The 22,078-nt window shown below is 40.9% G+C and overlaps 1 protein-coding gene across 3 annotated transcripts in view; it reads right to left on the bottom strand.

The window, feature by feature from the left end:
* NEBL (nebulette) overlaps positions 1-22,078 on the bottom strand; it is a 347,130-nt gene that overhangs the window by 20,069 nt on the left and 304,983 nt on the right. The window contains exons 19-27 of one of the 3 annotated variants that reach the window (XM_064591994.1): positions 20,408-20,500; positions 17,524-17,616; positions 16,116-16,208; positions 14,476-14,572; positions 13,858-13,859; positions 13,121-13,225; positions 11,702-11,873; positions 9,051-9,143; positions 7,644-7,793 (exon numbers count right to left, since the gene is read on the bottom strand). In XM_064591994.1, the coding sequence (XP_064448064.1) occupies positions 7,644-7,793; positions 9,051-9,143; positions 11,702-11,873; positions 13,121-13,225; positions 13,858-13,859; positions 14,476-14,572; positions 16,116-16,208; positions 17,524-17,616; positions 20,408-20,500 (898 nt within the window). The remainder of the gene's footprint in view (positions 1-7,643; positions 7,794-9,050; positions 9,144-11,701; positions 11,874-13,120; positions 13,226-13,857; positions 13,860-14,475; positions 14,573-16,115; positions 16,209-17,523; positions 17,617-20,407; positions 20,501-22,078) is intronic. The other 2 variants (XM_045874312.3, XM_045874313.3) reach the window with 2 other exon arrangements.

Here is a 22,078-nt window from a genome sequence, read left to right as displayed (position 1 = left end):
TGAGAGCTTTCTAGGTAGAGAGGTCAAGGAAAGCACTTCTAATTAGTTGAGATTTAATCAGAGACCTGAAGAAAGGGAGGCAAGCCACAAAGCACCTGCAACTGTTGCAGGCCAAGAACCCATGGTGAGAGAAGGCCTACCATGCTGAGACAGCCAGGAGGTCCGGGTGAAGACAGTCTGGGAGAAGATGAAACTGGAGATATGACCAAGTGCCAGACATGTAACATCTTGTAGCCTGTCGATCTTGGTTCTTAGCTGAAGCGTGAGTGGAACCATTAGAGAATTTTGAGCAAGGGCATCATGCTGATGCAAGTTTTTAAAGGATCACTGGCAGCTGGGCAAAGGCCAGATCAAAGAGGGCAAGGATGATAGGACAAAGACCAGGAGCCTACTTCTGACCTCTCAAAGAGATGGGATGGGATGGGATTTGCTCAGGGAGCACTGGACCTGGTGAGGAGTGGCTGGATTGGGGACATCTCTGTCGTGAGCAGGGCCAACGGGCTTACAGATGGCTTGAATATGAAACGTGAGAGGAAGTAAGGCAACAAGGATGTCACCAGTTTTGTTGGCATATGGTTCTGAATGATTATGTCATCAGCTGCGATGGTGAACAAAGACAAGAACAGATATTTGTTTGTTGGTTTGTTTGGGAAGACAGGAAATAACACACTGGTTCCAGACATAAGATTTGAGATGCCTATCCAACATCCAGCAGGATGGAGTCTGGAGTCTGAAAGTCGTGAGAGTAGGAAGGTGCTATGATTTTGGTGTTTCTACTCTTCTGCATCAGTGATGAATGTCAACCATGAGAGACATTGTGACACTTGAAATAAAAACCCACAATGCTGTCTCTGCACCATGAGCCCCTCTACAAGACTGCTCAGAAGGCCTTCTGGTCACATGACACCCAAGGAGTCCATTCTCTTGGCAGAATCTAAATCATCCAATGCAGACTAGATCCTTAGACAAGCTCCCAGAGTGGGTTAAACTTCCAAGTCAGAGACCCAATTACCTACCAGTCTCAAGAACTGGTCCTCTACATAGCCTCTATATTTTCTGTAGGACAGAGCCCAAGCAGAGTGCCCAGAAAAGACATTCGGTTGCACGCTGTTTCTGCAGAGACTGTGGCTTGACACCCCCCACACTCTGGTCTGGTCTTCAGCCCCTTTCCTGGACATACAGCCCCTGGGCTTAAGATGTCCCAGAGTACGCCAAGTTTCCAATGTGCTGTGTTCTGTCGTATGCTGCTTTTCTGCCGAAAACACTCCTTTCGCATTTCCCCACCTGGCTAACTCTAACTCCAGGTGTCACTCCATCACAATGCCTTCCTGAGCGCAATAGGTTAATGCATCTTGCTCTCTCACTAGAATGTGAGTTCTTCAAGGACAATAACTATATCTTTATTTTCTCTGTTTCTAGAGTCTTGCACATAGGGGGAGATAAATGTTTGGTGAATAAACAGATGGAGGTGTGGGTGCCTTTAAAACACCTTTAGGTTTTGGGCACTTGGCTCCCTAATTGGTGCATCACCCTCTTGGTCCACAGTCTACTGAGAGTTCCAGGATGTACTGAAGCATCTCTTGCAACCTAACCTCTTCTGAAGACACAGTGCACCGACTGGAATGTTATAGGCACAGCCCAGCTGACGCAGTCACCGAATTCAGAAGCACATTGTCCATCGGTGAAGGCAGGACTAAGTCATCCCAATCAGATTCCTTCACAATAAAATGGAAAAGTTCACAAGGTTGGAAAACTGCAAATGTCTATTTTAAAAAGTGCATCTGCTTTTCCTCCCCCATTCCCTCCCATACCCTCGTAGGTTCCAGAGGGAATCAGAAAACACAAAATACCTGAAGCCAAATGGAACACCAGTTCAAACCGAGAAGGGTAAACACTGGGCAAGATTGCAAACACATACAAACACTAGCAACACGGACCACTGTGAGTTTGGGGCAACCGAAGAAATACAAAGTAGTACCAGAAGGCAAATAGATGTTGCAGGCAAGTGAACTGAAGACAAACACAAAGATCAAAGAAAACCTTTCAGTGAAATAAGCAAGAACCATCAGGAGTATTGCCAGTCACGGAACTGTGTGTCAAATGAAAATAAGTTAACCTAATCTGATACCAAAAGGCAATAAAGATAATTTCAAATAATACTATTCAAGAATCAAAACAAAATTAGATCAAGTTTAAATAAAAGCCTCTTTTATTGAATCAAAGTAACACAGTAGAGATGTAAAATGAAAATCCTTTGGTAACTTAATACCTTGGAAAGCAGATTGAAAAGTAAGAAAGCCCAAAATAATCACATAAGAAAATGAAAATATTCAGCAATCAAAGCAAGAGGGGGAAAATATCACGAGAAACACGTAACGAAAACAATGATACAGACTTAAAGGAGAAGGCCCCTATGCTAATGCTCATGAAAACCAAATGTGAACGATGAAAACATGGTACTTTTGCCTCAAGAAAAGGAGCCAATCGTTTAACCCTTTGTCTCAACAATTTCTTCTGACTCATAGGAAGGACCCTAAAACTATAACTCTCCCAACTGCCCGGTCACTTAATTCACAAAATACAATGGATCACCTTTAGAACAGAAGCACATTCTCATACATAGAGAAGCAAGGGCCGGGGGGGGGGGGGTATTTAAATTTATGGCACTTAGCTTAGGAAAATGTAAGAGATCTTAGAGAGTTCTTGTCCTATATCCTTCTTGTTACAGATGTGGACTCTGTGTCTAACGTCAGATGGCCTCCAGAGAACTCAGGCCACGTGGGCGAGAGCTAGGGTGAAGTCCACAGTCTTGTCCTGTGGCCTGGTGCCGTGTCCACTACAACATGGCATGGCCACACACACCCTTAATGGCAGGGAGAGAACCCACTATTATAGAGCCTCTCTCTGGGACTTAGCACATTTCATCATATAAAGTCCTAATGTAGATGTTAAAAAAATCACCAAAATCTGGAAGAAAAAATGGCATTTCTAAATACTTACATTTTCTTTTTTCTTCATCTTACCACTAACAAGTACTGTTTTAAAAATTCTTTTCAATTTCTAGAATGGCATTTAAACCAATACATATGATTTACTCAAGACACTAAAGGTTTTCATCAAATAGCCATCAAGACCATAAAAGTTTTTTCCTTCTATGGAGTCAATCAGCACCTCCTTACCAGGGCCCAGCATAGTACACATTTCAAAGAGGACCCTGAATTTCAAAGTAACCAAAAAGTCATGGATACTACTCCTTCCCTTCCCCATCAGGAAAACAAAACAAAACAACACTGGGAATGTTTCCATTTTAGGTTTGTTTTTTTTTTTCCAGCTATGCTTTAATGTCTTTGAAACATATCAAAACATCATCAAAACAAAAATGGAAGAATTTCCTTAAGAGCCTTCCACAACAGATTTGTATTTTAAAAAATAATTATACTATATATATTTATAGATGCAGTTCTAGTTTTTAAGATATGAGTTTGTTGTACATCTGAAACTAATACCATGTTATATGTCAATCATTCCTCAATTTTAAAAAAAAAGAATGAGCAGGAAAAAATAATTTGGTCATTTCGTGTATTCACCTTCTGTAGGGCTTCTATTCTAGCGAGGCAGAGACAGATGAGCAAATAAACAAAGAGATATATAATATCTCAGGTGGTGTCAAATGCTAACGGAGGGGGGAAAAAAAGGAGGGTAAAGAACAGACAGGGAAGGAAAGGGTGCTATTTTATCTCTGGTAGTTAGAGAGGGTCTCTCTGATAAAGTGACATCTGAGCAGAATCGTGGAAAAAAAGTGGGACTAGCCAAAAGCAAATACGGGGATGAGAGGGAACGTTCCAGGCAGGGAAGAAGTTCAGTCCAAAGGTCCAGAGTGGGAGCTTGCTTGGAAGGTTTGAGGAAAGCAGGGAGACAGGACAGTGGGGGTGGACAGAGAATGGGAGGAAACGAGCTTAGGGTAGCAGCCAGGGCCCAGAGCAGGTGAGGGCCTTGTAGGCAATGATGAGGATCTGGGTTATATTCAGCAGAATATTCAGCGGAAGAATGACATGATCTGACTTACGTTTCAGAAAGCTCCTTCTGGCCGCCAGGGGGGAGAACAGAGCGGGGCAGAGGGTAGGCAGCGTGGGATGACAAGAGCAGAAGCAGGAAAACAGTCCGGTGGCTACTATGAGGATCCGAGGCAGAGGGGGTCCCAAGCGCTAGGATTCTGGATGCATTTTTCCTGGTAGAGCTGACAAGATTTGCTAATGGGTTGGAGGAGGGTGTGAGTAAAGGATAGGAGCCAAGGATGACTCCACAGAGTTTGACCTCAGGACCTGGACAGCTGCAGTTGTCCCTTAGCAAACTGGGGACCTGAGAAAGAACAGGTTGCTGGGGGGAAGGAGGGGAGTAGGGATATTGTTTTGAACATATTAGGTTTGGTATGTCACTAATCATCTGAATACAGACATAAGGTGCCAATTGATAGAATGTGCCTTGCTTCCCTTAAAATAAATAGATATTGAGGTATAAAGCAAAGGTAAAGATGTGCCAGTAAGTGTTATAATGGTCATCCAAGTAATGGTGTACCCACAAGATATCTGTATTAATTCAAAAAGATTTTGGACTACATGGGAGTATGCTCCTAATTCTATTTTCCAAAATAGGGAATATCACTAAGAGCAGAGCATCTTGGCCCCGTAGCAGGGGGATGAGCACGACAAGGCATCTTTAAAGGCATTTTATAAGACATTATTTAAGCTCCTGAGACACCGCCTTCCTGCCAGAAATCTCGCCCCCGCCCATCGCCCCGCCACTACCTTCCATGGAGTCTGAAATTCCTCCATTTTAAAAACGTAATTATTCCCTATTAATGTGTTACTCTTACATTCTGCCATAACTGTAAGAATATTTATGTATACCATCTTTCAATGGAGACATTTTCTCATTCAGTTTGGCAGGGTATAGGGTCCTTTTGCTAAAAATAATTAGAAAAAAGAAGATGTGGCTTAGGAAGAGAAAGAAGGGATAACCTAACAACAGTGGGTTTTCACAGTGCAGTGCTAGAGGTGGAGAATGGAGGGAGTCCACAGGTGCTGAGGGACCAGACACATCTGGGAGGGGGGGTCTGAATTCTCCTTCTCTATGCAGGTTCTTCCAGGCCCTTCTCATCGCCTCCTCCCACAGCTGTAACCTGTGTAGCCTTCCCTCTGAATTCTGACTGCCTACTCGACACCTCCATTTGAACATCTCACTGACACATCATTTCAGTGTTCTGTTCTCTCTCTCAAAGGCGTTCTTCTCCCAAAGCCCCCTTGGCCTAGTTAACAGCATTGAGCATTGGCATTTTGGCTCAAATCTTCCTTCCCCAGGAAGGCTTCCCTAACATCAAGGCCAGATGGAATTCCCCTGTTATACATCTTGTAGCCCCCATGCTCTCCCCTCACGGCACTTACTCTGTTCTTAATTATATATTAGTTGGGTCAGTATCTGTTTAATGTCAGGGTCCCCCACCAAACTCTAAGCCCCTTAGAGCAGATGCGCATCTCTTTTGCTCGTTGCTATTTGCATCGCCGGATTCCGGCTCTTGGCTGGTGTACAAAGAGCACTCAATTAACATTTGGTGAATAAATGAATGAAGGCTGTGTTGGGTGTACAGAGATGCAGGAGAAGGGTCACTGCTAAGGCAAAGTCTCTAAGGTACATTGCATCAACTCCAAAATGCTGGACTGAGTAAAGTTGACTAAGATGGATTGAAATTTCTTCTTGTATTTGCTTTGGGTTTTGTTCATCTCATCAAGCATTGTCATTATTCTGTACCTCCAGAACCACAGAGGACACTGAAGGGAGAAATCCATAACCCCAAATCCAAAATCAAAAAACTCAAGAAGTTACTGAACCCTTTGCTAGAAGAGCAGTCACAGAAAGGGGAGACCACCCATGTCTATCTCATCTACAGGAGAGCAAAACTAATTGACAAATTCTTCACTAGAATCGTAGAGAAAGGAGATCTTTTAAAACTTTGTAGTAAGGAGGGATCTTAAAAAGAAAAAAAAGTAAACTCATAAAACAGTAGAAAAGTGGCTGCCAGGGGCTGGGGGGTGGGGGAAAAAGGGAGAAGTTGGGAAGGGATACAAACGTTGAGCTGTAAGATGAATAAGCTCTGAGGATCTAACGTATAACGTGGTTATAATGGTTGACAACACTGTATTGTCTAGTTGAAATCTGCTAGGAGAGTAGAACGTGAATGTTCTCTCACACACGAATAGAAGATAACTATGTGAGGTGATGGATGTGCTAATTAACTAGATGGGGGGGAGGTCCCTTCACAACGTGCTCATATATCAGATCATCCCAATGGACACTTCCGATAACTTAAATTTTATATGCTAATTGTACCTCAGTGAATCTGAAACATAAAAGAAAAAAAAAAACTTTCTACCAGGCTAAGGCCAGCCTAAAGGCATAATTTAAGATGTACAGGATGTAATTGATTTTAACCTCCTAAGTGCTTTATTCGAACGAATGGAAAAAACAATCACACAACTGCAAGAGTTTTCATGGTCTCATCTGGTCTTCAGTCACTTTACTTTCTCTCCAACCACCCCTACCCCCCGTGTTAAGTTGCTCAACATCAAAATTGCCTGCCTTAGGGATTTATTTCAGCAATACGACCTCTGCGGTTGAAAAGGAAATTCAGGATTCCAGTAGTTCTTATGCGCTTCTGGCCCCTTACCCCACTGCCCATGGCACTAAAATGTACCCGCACCGTAGTCTTAAATGTCAATAAGACCTTTATCCACAGGATTCGTTTAACATCCAAAACAATTTCAACTAAAAAATCTAGACCTAATCCACTAGCTTGGATGCAGAAAACAGAAGAGAGGATGACTACAGGAAATATAGGGAAGATTATTAACAATCAACAGTATTTTCCACTTAAAAAAAAAAAATCTCATATCTCAAGTATCACATCCAATTTGTTTTAGGCAAGATCTAGCTCTGTCTGCAAATGTATATCGATACTGTAATGCACACAAATTCATAGCAACCCCTCTTAGCCACTCAAATATAACTGTAAGATGGATTTTCCTTAATGGAAATCAGATACAAACTCCACAGAACTCCAGTGTCCACTCAGGCTGCGTACGTCCATCACAGCCAACTGTGAAACAGATTCATGTAGCAGGTCCCAAGACCCTTTTGTCATTAAAAATCCATTGGTGGTGAAAATAGGGAAGGGGCGCCTGGGTGGCTCAGTTGGTTGGGCGACTGCCTTCGGCTCAGGTCATGATCCTGAAGTCCTGGGATCGAGTCCCGCATCGGGCTCCCTGCTCAGCAGGGAGCCTGCTTCTCACTCTGATCCTCCCCCCTCTCATGCTCTCTCTGTCTCATGCTCTCTCTCAAATAAATAAATAAAATCTTTAAAAAAAAAAGAAAAAGAAAAAAAGAAAATAGGGAAGTAAGACAGGAAAAACAAACATGCAGGAATGCAAATTAGTAGTTTAAAAGAAAAGGACTCAACTTTCTAAACAGAATTTAAAATTTTCAAATACACCCAGGCTATGTGTTTGTGCAAAGGTGAAGAATGTTAGACGCACTTGTGACATATTTACAAAATGAATTATCGTTCTCTGAGACTGGTTAATGTTTGCTACCTCCTTCGTCCGACGGTCTGGTTACCTCACTGCAGCATGAAAAGCTAGGGTAAATCTCGGATATTTCTGATTTGTCATCTCCCAGACCTGTACCAAAAGTGCTGCTCGAGTGAGATCGAGAACGGTGTCTCCTATAGTGATTCGCCTTTTCTATATTGGAGGGAAAATTTTCACATTTGTGATTAAGTGACTTGAAGAACAAAAAAAAAAAAAGAAGAAAGAAAAAAAGAAGAGAAAAATTACTTAAAAGTTTAACAAGGAAGAAAAACAGTTTCTTACTAAATAAAAATGCCAAAGCTCAACTATTATAAGCTCTAGTCACCTACTACCAAAGGTCAGCATACATTGCTGAACGATCGTTTACACTCATTGTAAGTCTAGATTTTAAAGGAGAAATGGGGGATGGGAAATGGACAAGAACTAAGAAAACACTGGCAAACTAAAATATTTCTATCAAACGTAACATCTGGTTAGATATAATCGCTTTCAAGAATCCCCAAGCATACAGCATTTGTTGCCTTTTCTTTGTCTTCCGAAAATTTAATGACAATTTGGCTGATTATGTGGATCAAACTGACTACAAAAGTATTCGAGTCCCTACTTTGCCGTGGGCTTTCAATTTCATTAATGTCAGTAATGAAATGTAGAGTATAAATCAGGGGACAGAGTCAGACCCAAACGATATGATACATCTATTTATATTGTTTAAAATAATTGCATAACTGTCAAAGCTTCAGTTTGTTAAACACTATCTGAAAGTCTGAAATGTCAAACCATCGCTATCACGGTACCCAAACAACCAAACCATTCAGGTTTTGCTTTTAGTTAGAAACATGCAGTCTAAATTAAAAGTCAAATAAACTTGCATATCTATACACTGTAAATTTTGCATTATACAAACACTCAGACATACATTTTAAAGGTACCTAAAAGTCTGTCTTATTTTAACACGTTCATGATGCTATATAGAAAACCTCCCTGCTGTTTTATATATAAATCTTAACATCTACCTTTAAAATGTTGGAACAGTGTTTTCCATGAAACAAACCTGTATGTCTCAGCACTTTAGTGCAGTCCAAATAACTGCATTTGAAAGCCCAGAAAACCTATAAAATCACATTCACTAATGAAAAGCAGACATCAGGAATCTCTGGACACCTTTCTAAGTGAATCTAGAACAAACGAATCTAAGATACATTAAAAATTGCCTTTGGAAAGTTTGTTTTCATAAATGATTAATGGTATTTTAAAGCTGCATAGCATTTTTTTTTTTTTTTTGGTTTTTCAAATCCTCAACTTTAAAATTTACATCACACAGTTGGTACCATGAGCTTCTACCGCTTAGAGTAGCTTCACTCTCAGGACAAAACCACGTAAATGGGGAGAAACTCAAAATGTAAGCAGTACCAGAGAGCATATGGAGACTTCTAGACTGAATATTGTCTTCCAGGGGATCAAGGTCGAAGATGGAGCCAGGATCTGTACGCCAAACTTTGAGGTCTTTTACCAAAAAGAAGAAATCAACAAATCAAGAATGAATTTTAAAAAGTCAGCATCAGAGTCAAGTGCAAGTCTGGAAAAAGATGCATGTAATCAGCAAACCAGTAACAAGCCCTGCAGACTTCAGAGGAGAACAAAGGGACAGTCACCTTCACAAGGATTTAGCAAGAAAACTTTGTGAGCAAACTTCAGTTGCCTGGTTTATTCTTTGTTGACCTTCCATCTGGAGCCTGTGACTCATCACCCAAGACACCGGACAACTCCCCGCCTCCCTGAACACTCGTGCTCTCTACACACTGGAAGAGGTACAATGTTTGATTTAAACTCCCGATCAAGGACACGTGAGTAATTCATAGGAAGTGACTGAGAGGTTTTTGTCTGAGAAAACAAAGAACAAAAACTTCTCTCCCCGAAACAAGTGTTTGAAATGTAGGTAAGTGGCAAGCCCACCTTTCATTGGGAGCCCGTGAGTACAAGCTAACCCACACAAGACACATTTACTGGAAAAGTGCAATAAAGCACAGCACTGATCAAGGAATGGTGAGGGATGGAAAGATGAGCAAGGAGCAGCTTCCAGCTCTCAAGGGACCAGAGACGCGTTCACTGCCATACTTAGCAATCAGACCGAGCAAGCCAATTCACTCTCCTATCTGAGTTGGAGGCAAAATTCAAATACAGTAACTTCCAGGTTTACCCGTGTCTCCAGCTAATGGTGCTCAGGTCCTAAAATGATCTGCACAGTGCAGTATTCACAACAGGAGAGTGAAAAATCTAGCTATGGACAGAAATGGAGCTTGAGTAAAAACAATTAATTAATGAGCTGGAAGTGGAGCTCTGAGTATCTGTAATTTGTATTATGTGCTGGGCACTACCGTCCATCACAACATAAGTCACTTATGCTTCATGCCATATTTAAGTAGGAACTATTACCATCCCCGTTTTATAAATGGGGAAACTAAGGCATAGAGAGATCAAGTTAGCCGGGCCATTGTTACACAACTAGTAAATAGCAGAGCCTCCAGCAAAAATCAAAGCGGCACAAATTGGCTTAGTCTGAACTGCTCAGGAAATCTCCAAACCTGCATTTCCCTGCCTGGCTCAGAAGTTCGCTTATTGAACGTACTTCATTTTTCGGCTTCAGAGGAAAGTCCTCAATGGAAAACAGTCTCCCCCAATAAGAAGAAATAAAGTGACTTCCAGATTACCCAATAAGGGAATAATTTAGAGACATATATGTTGAAGTTTTTAAAAAAAATAATGATTTCTATCCCAAAGGTAGTGAGTACTTAATTCTGAGAGCTCAATTCTAGACAATCTCCCAGTTTCTAACAAGAATTTCACCATTATTCCTGGCCCCTGATCTAGGGCGGAGGACCCCGGTATAAGCTGTGCACCGTCAGGGTCTCCACCCTCAAGGGATGAATCAGACCCTCTGCACTCACTATCCCCTGTGAGATGTTAATCCAAAGCAATGAAATTAACTCCATGTTACTTTCAATGAAAACATCTCAACCCATCCATCCAACTTACTGTGATTCTTTTACATGATCACCTTTGCAAGATGTGCAAGAACTCTCAATAGTGTGCAAATGTGTGTGGAAAGGACTTTCAGACTCACTAAATCATTCAAGGAACTTAGAGCCTGGACCTCAGTACCGTTGCTTTACATGAAGACATTACCCAGTCAGATACACACTTCCCTCACCCAACCCACCTCTAAATGGCCTTTCACTAGTTCCAAAAAAAATAAACTCTTCCCTGTGAAGATTATGGATGAGTGTAGAATGATTCCCAAAAATATTATCTGAGCTTTAGGATTTGACTAGCTACGAAAATACCAACAACAGTCATTTGGAAGTACGGGTCATTGATATGTATTGAAAAGTCAATAATTGTCTTTCTAGCCCTGCCTAGGACTCTGGGGTGATCACTGCTGTCTCAGCCGCCATTCCATGCTACGTTCCTGAGATGTCCCCAGACAGACGAGAAGAACAGTGAGAAGTTTCCTTTGTCTCAGATTTATGGCGCTTGTAGACAGCTCCCGATTATCCCCATCCAGAGATAATATTCAAAAAAACATAAGCTATTCATATTATGGAATACCATCATAATTTCTCTGGCACTTTATTTGTGGTAAAAGGACCGAAATGGGATTTTTTCCGTTATTTCTGTCCCACATGTAGACAATGTCTGCAGTACAATGCATTGATCAAACACGTAAGTGAAAGGAAAACAAAATAATTGTTCAACCTTTGTTATCACTCATGTCTGACATTTGGGCTGCTTCCTTGCTTAACAAGAACACTCTTAAGGCCAGAAAGTTATTAAAGACAGAGAAGGTCCAATAATAGAAAGGATTGGCACTGATAACCTGGCAGGTACCATGGATCCCATTCAATATGGCACCAAAGTAGCACTTAGCCTGTGGTTCATTTTCAGTTGGGCACCACATCAAACATTTGAGGAGGGGTCTAGTGAATAAGGAGGCTGATTCAAAAGCTAAGCCAAGGACAATCTTTCTGACTGTGTGGGCCTGCAGAGAAAGACCATCAGCTTACCGACAATGATTCCAGGTCTCCTGTCCATCTCCACAATGTGAGGATGGACGCCTTTGTAGGCCGCATCGCTGACCACTTGGGTGTTTTTCCTCACTCGCTCCGTCACAGGGTCATCTACAACAGGAGTAAAGCCCCTTCCCTTTGTCTTTTCAAAATCTTCATGATATTTTACCTGAAAAAAGGAAAAACAACATTAACTCAAACTGGAATTTCCTGATTGTTACATACCTCACAAAATTTTGATATGGCAACTGCATCTAGATTATTTTCCACATATATGTATCTAGAATCAACTGCATCTAAGACTCAATTGCATCTAGATTCAACTGCATCTAGATTATTTGCCACATATATGTATCTAGAATCAACTGCATCTAGATTCAACTGCATCTAGATTCAACTTCATCTAGATTATTTTCCACGTATATGTATCTAGAATCAACTGCATCAAAGACTCAACTGCATCTAGATTCAACTGCATCTAGATTATTTGCCACGTATATGTTTCTAGAATCAACTGCATCTAGATTCAACTGCATCTAGATTCAACTGCATCTAGAATATTTTCCACATATATGTATCTTTTCCAATTACTCCAAAAATAGTGTCTGAAATGTCAGCTTCCTAGCATCAGAAATCAAGCGCTGATATTTTCACAATGTTTTTCATCATTATGGTTAGCAGCTCTTTATATATAAACCAGTGTAGTATATCAGTGAGAAGGTTTAAAAGATATATACATATTTTTTTTAATCCTGGTGATTCTCTAAAATGTACTAACTTAGGTACAAATTAATTTTCTATCTTTGAACCTTTAATAGGTATTAAAATGATATATTATTTCCACACAATTATCCAAGAAAACAGTATTATTTAAAATTAGATTGAGAGTTACAAATAATTATATATATAATTTTTGTATATCATTACAAAAATGGACATATATACCTAAAACATACACTTTTTTCATGTTCTGATCTGTAAATTTTACTATAGACCACTGAATTGTACACTTTAAATGAGTAAACCTTATCACATATAAATTGTATCTCATGAAACTGCTTTAAAAAACATACACATTTTTTATATTCTTTGCAACATACCAAACTCTGTCTTAAAATTAATTGAAAAGAAGTCCAAGCAAATGTTTTTCATAAAATGCATTTATAGTAGTCATGTTAGAAATAAAAACACACCCAAAATATCACTGAGAAAAATTACTTTATTAGACTAAATATGTCCATTACATTTCAGTGTCATTAGAAAGTCCCCCCAAAAGGATGGGCCTATCCACATTTTGTTTTGCATTCATGCTTTGTTAGTTATCCAGATTAATGGTGAACGACGCCGTCATACACTTGGTGGGGCCATTCCTTAGTATGTTTTAGTCATGAGAAGGAGGAGCTGGTTGTACCCTACCATTGAAATACGATTTTGTGCTTCTTTGACATATCTCAGACCAGGTGTATCTAAAATCAGACTTGGTCTACCTTTCATCTGTTTATGGTCCTGGGTATATTTTACCTGCAAAGTAAATAGTAGAATGTACTTAACAATAAGACAATTATAAGAAAAAATACTGTGTAACTTTTCAAACTTTCCAAATGAGTGAAACACATCCAACATATTCACAATTCTTTCCCAGGGAAGTTGTTCAGTGAACTACCTATCATTCTAGAGTAACAGTCTAAAATTTTACTCTCAAAGTTCACCTTGAAAAGCTACAGCAAAGACAATCTAACTCTCTCTATGAACCGAGAACAGATGTGTGAATGACCAAGATTCACTAACAATGTAGTCAGGAAAAGTGGTTATCACACTTAAATTAAACAGGAAAAATCCAAACCAAATGAAGGCTAAATGTATTTTCCTGTTTCTAGGATTTCCCCATTTTCCACGGTAACACTGTTGAAGAATGCATACCAAACCCAAGCATCCCTCTATTTCCTTTTCTTTTTTTTCCCACCGTAGAGGGTAAGAAGCGAGGAATATCAAATCGAATTTCCTTGTAAGCAGCCACAGCTTAAAGGTAGTTTATGTCAAATAGAGTCAACATCTCTGGACAGAAATGCCACTGGAGAGCTATGAACTGTTAAACCTAAATGCTGATTCCCAGGCATAAGAAAGTTCTTCTTGACGGCTGACCAGCAGAACACTGCTGTTTATGAAGCTGGATATGCATGACATCAGGATGGCCATTACTGAGGACCTGAGCACGTATGTGCAATTCGGAACTAAAGCCCTGATACTTACTAAGAGAAAGTGTACTATCCAAATAAGACACCGAGGTGCACATGGGACTTTAATGAGTAACTGAATTCTATATTCAATGCATTGAAAGATTTTTTTTCCTCTACATCTTACTCTGGAGTAACGAGTCATTTCTGATTTTGTTTTGCTGAGAACATTTGACAATCCACAGTCAATGAAATACATCTGCAAAATGACACTTATTTAACTTATGCATCAAAGACTTTACCACTTTCAAGACACTGGCTAAAATAACATGAATCACTGTTTAAATGAGCATGATATAGTTTAAAACTAAGCTTTGAATGTAACCATTGGTCACATCTGGAAATAGCAATGAAGGGTTGCAGGATAACGTCAAGTTTTGCAATGGAAGTCATCTGAAATAACACATGTACTTACTGCGTGTATCACAAATGTTGCTTGAAAATACCTTTTATTTTCACAAAAAAAAAAAAAAACAGGACTGCAAGTAAATTATAACGGATGCATCCTTTATAACAGACCAAAACGAATAAAACCACTTGCCGAACTAATATTTTCTTGGTTCTTCTTCACTCTTTCCATTTCAGGAGTTACACTTAAAGCTGTAGCTCTTCCCAGTTGACCTTTATAATAAACCTATCATTTCAGAGAATAAAAAATAAGAGGACTGTGCATCAATTCAACTAAGTAAGAGTCTCACAGTAGCTATTTTAAAGAGCTAGCCAACAGGTGTCTGGGTGGCTCAGTCCATTAAGCATCTGCCTTTGGCTCAGGTCATGATTCCAGGATCCTGGGATCGAGCCCTGCATAGGGCTCCCTGTTCAGTGGGGAACCTGCTTCTCCCTCTCCCACTCCCCCTGCTTGTGTTCCCTCTCTCGCTGTGTCTCTCTCTGTCAAATAAATAAATAAAATCTTTAAAAAATAAAAATAAAAAATAAATAAAGAGCTAACCAAGAAAAGGGAACTATGAAAAAAGAGAATGCTTCTAGAGAGCTAACCATATTTAAAATGCTTGCATCTTAAATCAATCTATTTTCATTCATCCCGTAGTATGAATCCCTGGGAATGGAGTCACTGTGAATGTACTCAAATATATGGGCATACCATCAGTAGAACTGTCAGAAGCATTGTATCACAAAGGAATAGGAGAAGAAATGTCTTCGTGGATATTACTTAAAGGTACTCTACCCATATACTGCTACGGTTTGTCAGTAATTAACTGCAGCAGAACTTTTGAAAAGATGCCTAAATAGTGACCAACGTCAGCAGAACTTTTGAAAAGATGCCTAAATAGTGACCGACATCATCCATAAACAGGCCAGCATGCTTCCCACTACTCTATTCTCCTTCTCAGTAACCACGTTCCTTTCTGAGACTAATGAAGTTATGTCAACCATGATTCTAAATATATCAGGAAAAGCTGAGCATCTACTTCTCCAAAACACAGTTGTGAGGTAAAGTGCCAAAAAATGGCCTGCCTTTGTCTTATAATCTGCTCGTAAGACTTTAAAGGTTTGAGGAATAAAAGATTTCTTTGAACCTAATAGATTTCCAGGTTTCCTTTTCCAGAGAACCCAATCTATATGTTAATGACTTCAAAAAAGGATTCTCTCAGTGAACTACAGCCATGGATTACAGAAACAGAAGGGGATTAAGAATTGGCCATGAGTTGGTGCCTGAGTAAAACCTGACAGCCCCAGTGGGGCCCGTCCCATGTGATCTCTTCAGGCATGCACACTTTATAATTGCCCCCAAGATATCGTCCAAAAATAAAGCGCCAGTAGCTGGGAGTGGGTGATGGGACAGGACAGGCTAATGAACAAGAACACATACTAGTAGGAAAGGCAGTAGGAAAGCTTATCTGAAGGGCCAAGATGCTAGAAGCTACCACTGCATCCCTTAGGGGAGCCACAGTAACTGGAAGCACGCAGACAAGATGAGAGGGACACCCAGTGATGGACAGACAAAAATCGTGCTGGCAGTCACTAGGAATGCTAGAGCACGGAATGCCTGGCTGAACCCACCACACCTCAGACCCTGCAACCTTTGAAGTCAATTGGCCGTCCGTGGAGAGCAGAATTGCCAACACAAGGTTATGAAAATGTTATCAACACAATCCCTTCATTGACATTGATCATTCATTTGCTATCATAAGAAAAAAAAGCTACTAAGGTCACACATTGCTGATGTTCTTCTGGTTTTCCTTAGCTCTCTTCAGCTCCGGTGGATCAGAAATGGCCGTTGCCTGTTTAATTTCTCCTTTGTATTTTACCTGCAGAGGATAAGCGAGGATTTTAATAGAGGGTAGAACAGTCTCCCCTGACACACCGCAGAGGAGGAACCTCAAAATTGACCCTATCTTTACACGTTTTCCCCCACTGTAGTTAGGCAGCCACCTTTCAGTTCCTATCTACACCTGGATCCTGATTCTTCTGACGTGGCAAGCACAAAATGTCAGCTGTGCTTCTTTACAATGATTTTTCAATACATACTCTGCTGTCTAATACCAAAGCTAATTGCAAATTCCATAACTAAAAGCCATGGAAATATGAGAGAAACAAGGGAATGAAGTCACTGCAAGAGAACCATAACGAGGTTGCCGGGCAGCCCAGGGAAAGCTATTTACTCTCATTCTGACCTGAGGCTTTCAAAAGAAGCTAAAGACTCCTGCCTCCTACCACATTCCAGGGGTATTATAAGAATAAAGCAGTATTCAGCCTGATTTTTCTCCTCCACCTGGAAGAACTCACACTCAAATTTTAAAGCCTTTCAAGATTCCCTGTTGGGGAAGAAGAAGGCTATTATTTATTTTGGTAAAAGTTCCATGAAAGGGCCCAGAAAATGGGAAAAATAACTAGTAGGGGGCACCTTTGAAAGGGCTTTCTGAATTGAGGGAGGCCTGGGTTCAAATCCCAGGTCTGCCCTTCACACTATGGGTTCCTGGCATGTCTGCTGACCTCCCCAAGACTCAGTTTTCTGCACCTACAAACCAGAAAAATAAATTGTGCCAACCTCATGGCTTCATATAAAGCACTGAGCACAGGAGCCCTATCAGAGGTACCTCCTGATGGTTAACTCTCACTGCTTTATTAGCAATAGATTACTGAGGATTGACTAATGTTTTCCATTTTATTTATAGGTTCCCTGCCCTGACCTTATGTCTTCGAACCCCACCCAAGCCGAGTCTTCTTTTGCTCTATTCTAACAGATAATTTTTTTTTTTCTCAGATTGACAACAGACCCACTTCTCTCCAGGTCCTACTCTCCAGGTAAAGTAGAGATTTACCTACTCAACTATGAGGTCCATGAGGATAGGAACCAGCTCCCACCCATCTTTGTGTGCCAGTGGAATGCCTGGCAGATTGGGGCGCTTGCTGAAGATTTCTTGAATAAACAACCATGGCTAAATTATAGGAAGACAGTCCCACATTTCCTGGATTGAAGGAGAGAACCAAAGGGCATGCCCTTGAGCACATGACCGTGAGAAGAAGCATCCAGCCCACCGAGGGCTTAAGCTTTTCAGAGAGCACCATGAAGAATAAAAATGCGTAACGCTTGCCAATAAAGGAGAACACAGAACCACTTGCCGTACTCAGTTGCTCCTGGTTTCTCCTCACCCTCTCCATCTCCGGCGTGACGCTCATCGGCGTGGTTTTGTGGTACTGTTCTTTGTATTGGAGCTGCAAGATAAGGTGCAAGACAGTGTGGAGTTACGCGAAGGAGGTATGCACCCATCCTCCAGAACAGACTAAAAGGAATGCCACGTGGCTACAAAGCATCCATTAGTTAAAATCTTCATTAGAGGGGTGCCTGGGTGGCTCAGTCGTTAAGCGTCTGCCTTCAGCTCAGGTCATGATCCCAGAGTCCTGGGATCGAGCCCCGCATCGGGCTCCCTGCTCGGCGGGAAGCCTGCTTCTCCCTCTCCCATTCCCCCTGCTTGTGTTCCCTCTCTCGCTGTGTCTCTCTCTCTGTCAAAAAATAAATAAAATCTTTAAAAAAAAAATCTTCATTAGAATTGCAAAGTGAAATATGTATCGCTAACAGACGTCTCCATTACACTCATCCCAGACTCCGAGCTCCTTCTCGTCCACATGTTTTGAATGCCACCTTCTGGCGGTGCTTCTTCGAATTGTATTATGTAACGGTGGCCTGAGTTTGGTCGTTACCAGTAATAAGAAATTACCCCTTCTGTGAATTCATTTCTTCATAGCACTAAAGCAACACTATCAAATTACTATTTTATACTTAACAATAAAAAGTGTACATTCTTATCATTAGCAAGGAGGGCTGCCCCGTCCCATGCTTGCACCTTCGTGACAGACTGTCACTACGGAATCGCACCCCGAACCTCAAAGTTTCCCTTCTCTACAAAGTTCCCACAATGGCAGGCCTGTGCTCTGACTAGCATTATGGAAATCTGCCTTACCTACTACATAAGAGGTTCTCTTTTTTGGCTGGGAGGATCAGACCCCAACATTTGTGGTCAGTTTTCCAGCAATTCCATGACACCCCAGGAAATAAATGAGCATCCAGCACAAAGAAACAGAACGGCATGTCCGTCCAGTGAATTTTTGACAGGCAAAAAGTAAAACTGGAGGTTAAAATCCTATGATGAGGAACTCCACATCTTAATGATTTTCTGGAATTTAAATTTAGTGGAAGGGAATTTTTTTTTCTTGTGAGGTATCACAAGACCTGCGGGACCTGCAGATAAAATGGACTTGAGCTGCGCACCCTCAGCCGTGAACATGACAGTGAAGAGAAGCTTGATCATCTGGGAAATAAATGACGAAGAGTCAGGCCCCCTCTGGGGGGCTGCTTTCCTCAGTGGGCGCCTTTCTTTGTGCCATGACATGTAGTTGAGAGTTTGGGCAGATTCTGTGTCCGGGATAATGAACTGTCTTAGTTAAAGTGAGAAAAGGTCCAGTGTAATCTCTACCAATGGTGGGATATGAGGAAAGATTACTCCGGGTGGTGATGGGAGGGGGGAAAATCTGCTGACCCCATGACAGATGTGGAGAAACTGCTGGAGCCACTTGGCAGTGGATGTAGGTTTGGGGACGTAAAGCTGATATTGGCGACTCCTCCTGTCTTGTTTTCATCCATTCACAAACATGTTAAGTGCTCTCCAAGCAAGATCTCGTCCCTGTTTCATAGGTAGGGAAGTTGAGGCTGGGAGAGGTGGGTGGTTTGTAAAAGTTATACAGCAGGTAAGGGCTGGAGCTGAGATCCAGCCAGCAGACCCGGGTCCACATTCTTCCCACGACTCCAGTATGGTCCCAATTTCTACCATGTGCACACCTCTTGCCGTATGCTGGGCCGGCTATCAAGAGTGCTGTGATTGCCAGTATTAGCCTTTCATTAAATTAACTCACTATTATTTGCAAATGAAGTTATTTTAAGGGGGTGTTATGTTTCTCTGACACATTGAAAACTACTAACCTTTCTTTTAGAAAAAGGGACACATTAAAACAATTTAATCCTTAAACCAAGGCCAGCTCACGGGTGGAACACCTGCCACTTATATGTGAACCACACTTTGGGAAACACTGGGACTCCCGACTTGCTTCCTTAGGCCCCGAATTACAACTTCTCTCTGCACCATCAGGTCCTTGCCACCTTTTACCCCACGCACTCATCACACTAAACCTTCCCTTCCTTAATCGGGACTTGGACCCTGAACAGATTCAGTTTGCTCTGCCAGGAAGATGCTTCCTCACGAAACCCACCCTAACTTTTATTAATCCTTCAAGATCTAACTCAAATGTTACTCTTCCTCCGAGGGTCTTTCTCTCTCTCTCATGGACATTGCCTTCCTTCTCTGCATTTCCACAGCACTTTGCAAAAGGAATCATTACTTATCATTAAACATAAAGACACTGCATGTAATGTACTCCAAAAGCATAGTAAACAGTCAGTAAATATTAATTATTGTGATAGCATTTCATGCATAATGGGTATTTATGCCCATGTCTGTTTCTCCTAGAGACCTGGAGAAGTCGCACTCAGCTTTGAATTTCCCCAGAACAAGAACAGAGCAGGCATTCAGTAACATGTCCTTTGATGGATAAATGCACACAGGAGGTGTCATGCTAGCTCAGCCTAAAGATGGGGGGCATCTTAGCCCCACCTTTTAGGAACTGGCCTCCTGCAACAGTGTGCATCGTCCTGGGACTTCACCCATACAAGTGTCACACCCTCATTGCCTACTGCCATTCAGTAAAGTAGAAAATGGTACTCAGGGCGCCTGGGTGGCTCAGTTGGTTAAGCGACTGCCTTCGGCTCAGGTCATGATCATGGAGTCCCGGGATCGAGTCCCACATCGGGCTCCCTGCTCGGCAGGGAGTCTGCTTCTCCCTCTGACCCTCCCCCCTCTCATGTGCTCTCTCTCATTCTCTCTCTCTCAAATAAATAAATAAAATATTTAAAAAAAAAAGAAAGAAAACGGTACTCAAAGAAATATGATCACACATTGCTGATGTTCTTCTGGTTTTCTTTAGCTCTCTTTAGCTCTGGAGGATCGGAAATGGCCGTTGCCTGATTCATCTCTTCTTTGTATTTTACCTGCATTACATATTTAAAAAACAAGGTGGTAGATGATTAAAAACAAAACAAACAAACAAAAGCAATGTGGGTTTTAGTCAACGAGAGGCTTAAAAGATAGGTAAGAATCCTGCATTCGTAACTGTTACACAGTTGAGTTTTTTAGACTCCAACACTAATTTTCCTTCAGTGGGAACACAAATTTTTATTTTATGGGATGTTGCTTTCAAGATTCCTTTATCCTAAAGTGCAAATAAACTCATATCTATTCACCTAGCCATCACCATAGGAATTATTTAATTAAAATAAGCAAATGTTGAAAATATTTGAAAATAAATTTTATCATTAGGCAAAGACACAAAAAAACCTTGGAAATCATCGTAAGTAATATAATAACTTATAAGTTTCTAGCCAAAAAGCAGTTTCTACTCATTAATGTGTGAGTTTAAATGTATCATGGATTTAAAGGCAAAAGCCAAACTGTGTTAGCTACAGAGTCTTGGGAAGACTGCTTATCTGGGGGAGAGCACACAAATGATCCAGAATAAGGAAAAAAATAAAGTGGCCACAACCAAAGAAGAAAAAGAGGAAGGTGGAGGGAAATGTACAAAAAAGCAGAGGCCAAGGCCCCTGATCTCTATCGAAGGCCCTGTGGCAGGAAGTCAGGATCATGTTATACAAATCCAGCCTATACACTGGCATTCACTTTATTCAAAAGCTCTTCCTCCAAATCTATTTAGAGGAAGATCAACCAGACAAAAATGGTAATGCCAGCACACGGTTATGCATGAGACAAGAAACAGCTCTTTAAACTTATGAAATGATTAGTAATGCCATCGGATCAGGTGGTATTTTAATATGTCTAAAATTCATGGAAGATTAGATTCAAGAAAAAGGACACACATAAATATTTATATGTAGCAAATGCAGGCAAGACCTAAGAGGCACATGTTGAAATTTAGCAAAGACTTAAATCTACACAAACCAGGTTTTAGAAATCACTTGGTAATATTTAAATGATTAAGGCTGAAATCCATGCTGACAGAGACAAAGAAATGGTAACCTACGTATCTATGTCCTAGTAGCCTTAGATTTAATAGGAGTAACAATGGCAATATGAGTCCAGATCCAAAACAGTTAATTTGACAATACACTGAGAAAGACCACCTCTAAATAAGATTCAAAAATAGCTCTTAACAGGGAAAGCTAATAGCTAAAAGGCTTGTACATCGGAGGTGGAAAATGTCGAGATCTTTAAATGTTAGAGAATCATATCTTGGTTTGACAGATCTGGCTAATCTTGAAAGGGCAACTTTCCATTTGAATACTAAGCAGGAGTTTATGGCCCAACCTTATAGAGATACAGAATTACACATTTATTGTTTGCTAGAAGAGGCAGCGGAATGCTGGAAAAAGAAATGATATACCGTACTACTTTGCGTGATTTTCCTCGGGTAAGAAGCTAAACGTGATTAAAGATGAACATTTGTGTTTTTCATACGACTCTAAACTAATCAAAATGGCACAGTCATTTTACTGTAGGCAATGGAATTGCATACTACAGAACATTTATAACATTGTATTTCAGTACACTGATGG

Source organism: Mirounga angustirostris, unplaced genomic scaffold (genome assembly GCF_029215605.1).
Source record: "Mirounga angustirostris isolate CCGP_5_RB_7025 unplaced genomic scaffold, mMirAng1.0.hap1 SCAF_5, whole genome shotgun sequence".
NCBI classification, from domain to species: Eukaryota; Metazoa; Chordata; class Mammalia; order Carnivora; family Phocidae; genus Mirounga; species Mirounga angustirostris.
This window is presented reverse-complemented; position numbering and strand designations above follow the sequence as displayed.